General features: G+C 42.1%; 1 protein-coding gene across 1 annotated transcript; it reads right to left on the bottom strand.

The window, feature by feature from the left end:
* Nucleotides 1-38: 38 nt before the first annotated feature.
* Nucleotides 39-855, bottom strand: LOC125298253 (GTPase IMAP family member 9-like; the record flags this gene model as incomplete). Its single annotated transcript, XM_048248956.1, has 2 exons — nucleotides 39-44; nucleotides 88-855. Coding segments are annotated over 2 exons (774 nt in total), but the record flags the coding sequence as incomplete, so codon positions are not given.
* Between the last annotated feature and the right edge of the window lie 3,967 nt (nucleotides 856-4,822).

The raw sequence follows: 4,822 nt of genomic DNA, 5'->3' as shown, positions 1-4,822 counted from the left end.
TGTTATTAGTGATAGAAATATTGCTTCAAATGCTTTTACTACTGCTTTTTCAAATAGTGATTTTGTTGCTGTCCCTTTTGTTGATGCCCCTGTTGCTGCCCCTGGTGATGCCCCTGTTGCTGCCCCTGGTGATGCCCCTGTTGCTGTTCCTGGTGATGCCCCTGTTGCTGTTCCTGGTGATGCCCCTGTTGCTGCCCCTGGTGATGCCCCTGTTGCTGTTCCTGTCATTATTTTCCTCTTTGCCACCCATTTGCTCATCTCCTCGTAGTACCCTTCTCCATTGTTTTCCACCATGGCCTCTATCTTCTCCTTTAGCTCTCTGACCTGATTCCTCTCTTTACTCTTATTGTTGAGGACATGATATCTACCCCCAGCATCTTTAACAAGAGAAGAGAGAGCAGGACGTCTCTGCAGAAACCCCTCCACTGGTTCTCCCTCCAGCACATGTCCATGAGTGAAGAGCAATATGGTGTACTTTAAAACATCTTCACCAAAGTTCTCCTGGATCCACTTCACTGTGTTTCTCTCTTCCTCTGTGGATCTTGCATCCAGTCTGATCACCAGCAGGAAGGCATGAGGCCCAGGAAGAGATAACTTAACACACTTCTGTAGCTCCCTTTTCAGCCTATCTGTCTGTTTTTCTGTATAAATTGATCCTGGTGTGTCAATCAAGGCCATCTGTCTACCATTCACTTCAGTTTGCATCTTAGCACAGGTTTCAGTCACAGATTTGATTGAAAATTTTCTTCGAAAAATTCTCCTCCCCAGGATGGTCTTTCCTGAGGCACTCTTTCCACTCCCAGTTTTGCCTAGCAGCACAATCCTCAGAGGAGACACGGTGGAGAAACAGTCAAGTCATACATTTGTTAGACGTGTAATTGTAGAGAAAAAAATCCTTTATTAATATGTATGTGGCTACAAGATAATAGTCAATAGTCTGAAAGAGCTAGTCTGAAAACACACTGCAAGACACAAAGTAGAACATTGAGGATACAAGGATTGTTGGAGTTATTCTGTCAGTTTTAGGAAATAGGCTAGTTGGTTCTGCTCCCCTCAATAAACTATCCTAAGCTACGGTGCTAAGCTAAAGGTGGGTGCATCAGACTGAGTTACTGCACACACAAGGTCAAGAAGGATATGTAATTATGTCAGCTATCTCTGGGATAGATTGTGAATAAGCTCATTTACCAAAAGGTTTGCGTGTTTGGAAATGTACCAGAAGCGTGTGAAGCATTAACCATATGTGTGATTGTTGGCAAGATGGTAGGCGATACAGGAGGTACAAGCTGTTTTGACTTGAAAAACAGCCAGGAACAAAAGAGTTTCAGTGCAAGCAACATAATATAGTTCCTATAGGTCATCCACACACACACACACCCATGCCTGCTAGCCATGGAGGAAGCTGTCTGTGGACACCACTCCTGCTATATGTTTCATATACTAATGGTGTACACAAAAGAGCTTGTCCTACGGGATGCTGTTCATCCGAAAAACCTACTTAGTTAGATGTCATTGTTGTTAAAGTACAAAGTTAAACAACAACATAATTTAAAGGTATACTATGCAGGTTCATGTATTTTTGGCGACTGTAGAGTTCCATCTAGAGTCACGATATATTTATATTTTACTTTGCCGTTGTAAATAGCCTACTTTGCGTACTGTACACAACGAAAACACTTTTCAGCATCCAGTGAAGGTAGCAGTAGATACAGCAGCAGTACTAAAAAAGAGCTGACAAAGTGATATTTCATGATTCTCGCGAGATGTCTTTGGGACGCTGTTCTTGAAGTTGCATTTCTCATCAAATTGGCTTCCTAAAAGTTTTATTATAATTATTATTATTATTATTATTATTATTATTATTACTACTCATATAATGTTACTGCGAAAAACACTGCACATATAGTTACTTCATATTACTATAAACCATTCCACCTTCTTAACTGTATTGTCTACACTGCACTATATATATTATACTGATTATGCATCACATTGCACTTTTCTGCTTTTTTGCACTTCTGGTTAGACGCAAACTGCATTTTGTTGTCTCTGTACTTGTACTCTGAACAATGACAATAAAGTTAAATCTAATCTAATCTAATATTAAGGTGGACATTTTGCATAGGGTACCTTTAAAGTATGATGTGAATTTTAATTTGATATGCAGATTATGTAATGAATAACTCATTATGACTTAAACAAATACTCACTGTCAGGAGGATGCAATATTCATGTATTTGTCTTCGTAAGAGGTCTGCACAAAACAATTAACTTTGCTTAGAAATGCGTGCAAATTGTCATGAAAGATACTTTTTAATTATTTGGTTTAGCTTTGATTATGCAAAACAAAATGTAAATACTACATTTATCAAACAGTTATAACTTTATCTTGTAGATGGCATGGTGTGTTTTTGCAAGCATAATCAATGAGGGTAAAATAGCCTAGTCTGAATTAGTGTCATGCAAATTGAGGCGTGGCATTGTGGGATTACTGGTAGGACAACATTCATTCATGATCTATTTTGAACACTCTTACAGTCACTCCCATCTCATTTCTGACCTGTCAACGTTTCACAGAAACACAGCTCATGAAATTTGAAATATTATTCACAGCAAAATCGTTGTGTTTAAATGAAACATTTCATAAAATATCCTCACTTAGCCAGACCAATTTTGCTGCCCCTCTGCTCATTTGGCCCTGTGACATATAGTGACAGTGTGACATGTTGCTTATCATGTTGCTTATCATGTTGCCAGCCTAATCAGTGTTTGAAACAGTCATGGTTGGTTGATCCAAACAAGTCTGACGTTCTGAATCAGTGGTGACTCTAGGTTGTATGATATGGATGTTCCCCAACCCCTGCAGGATTTGCAAAGGAAGTATATGCATATGGGTTATGAATGAATTGTTGTTCATTTTGTAGCATTGTATGGTGTAACTGACTGTAATTGCATAAACAACACTTTACAGTTACAGGTGCAATATTTTACATAAGTGTAGAAGCAATAAACAATAAAACACAAAACACCAAACCAAATACAGTATAGACTACAGTATCAACCTCTCAAACTGACCTTTTGGCTGTGCTCCAATGTGTCTGTTTCTGATTAAACATTTAACACACAAGACATTTATCAAGAAGCTATTCATGATAACCATACAGAGCTAAACAACTCTTACAGATCAGTCAGAACCTCATTTGAAGGGCACGGTCCCAAAACTTCACAAGACACACACACACAGACCAGGCAGAGTTAGAAACAACACGTCAGTCAGAACCTCATTTGAAGGACACGGTCCCAAACTCCACAAGACACACACGCACACACACACACACACAGACCAGGCAGAGTTAGAAGTCAGACAGGTTCCTAAGAATACAGGAAATCCAGAATCCAGACTTGGTGACAACAGGTGACGTAATTGCAGTGCTAAAAATAAGGAAGTGCCAATGCAAAGCACAGACAGAATTAACACAGCACCAGGGGCATAACCAGAAATTATAAGATAAGAAATTATATTAGATTTTAGGTGGCCTCAACCCAATAAAAACTCAGAATGCTGTACCTATTTTAGAGATGGGTTTTTTGTAGGTCTACTCATCAACATGTGAACTGCTTTGTTTATTGATTAGCAAAGACTTCCAAAGCTACACCAGCATGTTGATTTTCCAACAAGAGGAGATAACATCCTGGACCTGGTCTACACTACACACAAAGGAGCATACAAAGCCACCCCCCTCCCCCACATTGGACTTTCAGACCATATCACTGTTATGCTAATGCCCGCATACAGACAAAGGGTAAAAGCGAACAAACCGGTTCGTAAACAGGTAAAAGTGTGGCCTGAGGGAGCCTCCGATGCTCTTCAAGACTGCTTTGAGACTGGGAAATGTTTAAGCAGGCAGCCACTTACAACAACCGGACAGACATAGAGGAGTATACAGACACTGTAACCTCTTACATCACCAAGTGCATCGATGATGTGACCCACACAAAAGACATCATCACTCGGGCTAACTGGAAGCCATGGCTGACAGGGGATGTCCTCAGGCTGCTGAGGGCCAGAGACAAAGCCTACAGAGCTGGGGATGAAGCTGGCATGAAAACAGCGAGCCAACCTGTCCCGTGGCATCAAGGAAGCAAAAAGGAATACACTCACAAGATAACCACCCACTTCAAAGACAGCAGGAACGCACAAAGCCTATGGCAGGGCATTCAGGCCCTCACGGACTACAAGCCCGTGCCACAGAGCTGTGAGAGCAACATCCCTCTGCTCAACAACCTGAACCGCTTCTTTGCTCGCTTTGAAGCACAAAACAGCACCTGCCCACAGAAGACCCATCCCCCTCTACATGAGCAGCCCCCTGTGCCTCTCTGCCGACAGCGTGAAGAGGACACTTGCTGCTATCAACACCCGTAAGGCAACAGGTCCAGACAACATCCCAGGTCGTGCGCTGAAGGACTGCGCAGGGGAGCTTAAGGATGTCTTCACAGACATCTTTAACACTTCCCTGAAGCAAGCCATCGTCCCATCATGTTTCAAAGCTGCCACCATCATACCTGTGCCGAAGAAAACTGCTCCATCCTGCTTCAATGACTACCGCCCTGTGGCACTGACACCCATCATCATGAAGTGCTTTGGAGCGGCTTGTCATGTCACATATCAAAGCCATTCTCCCCCCCACCCTGGACCCCTTCCAGTTTGCATACCGAGCCAAGCGGTCTACAGAGGATGCAATCTGCTCTGCCCTCCACCCAGCCCTCACCCACCTGGAAAAAAGAGACTCATATGTGAGATTGCTGTTTATAGACTTCAGTT

The sequence above is a fragment of the Alosa alosa genome, chromosome 7 (assembly GCF_017589495.1).
Source record: "Alosa alosa isolate M-15738 ecotype Scorff River chromosome 7, AALO_Geno_1.1, whole genome shotgun sequence".
NCBI classification, from domain to species: Eukaryota; Metazoa; Chordata; class Actinopteri; order Clupeiformes; family Clupeidae; genus Alosa; species Alosa alosa.
The sequence above is the reverse complement of the archived record's forward strand: the minus strand, read 5'-3'. Positions and strand labels throughout refer to the sequence as shown.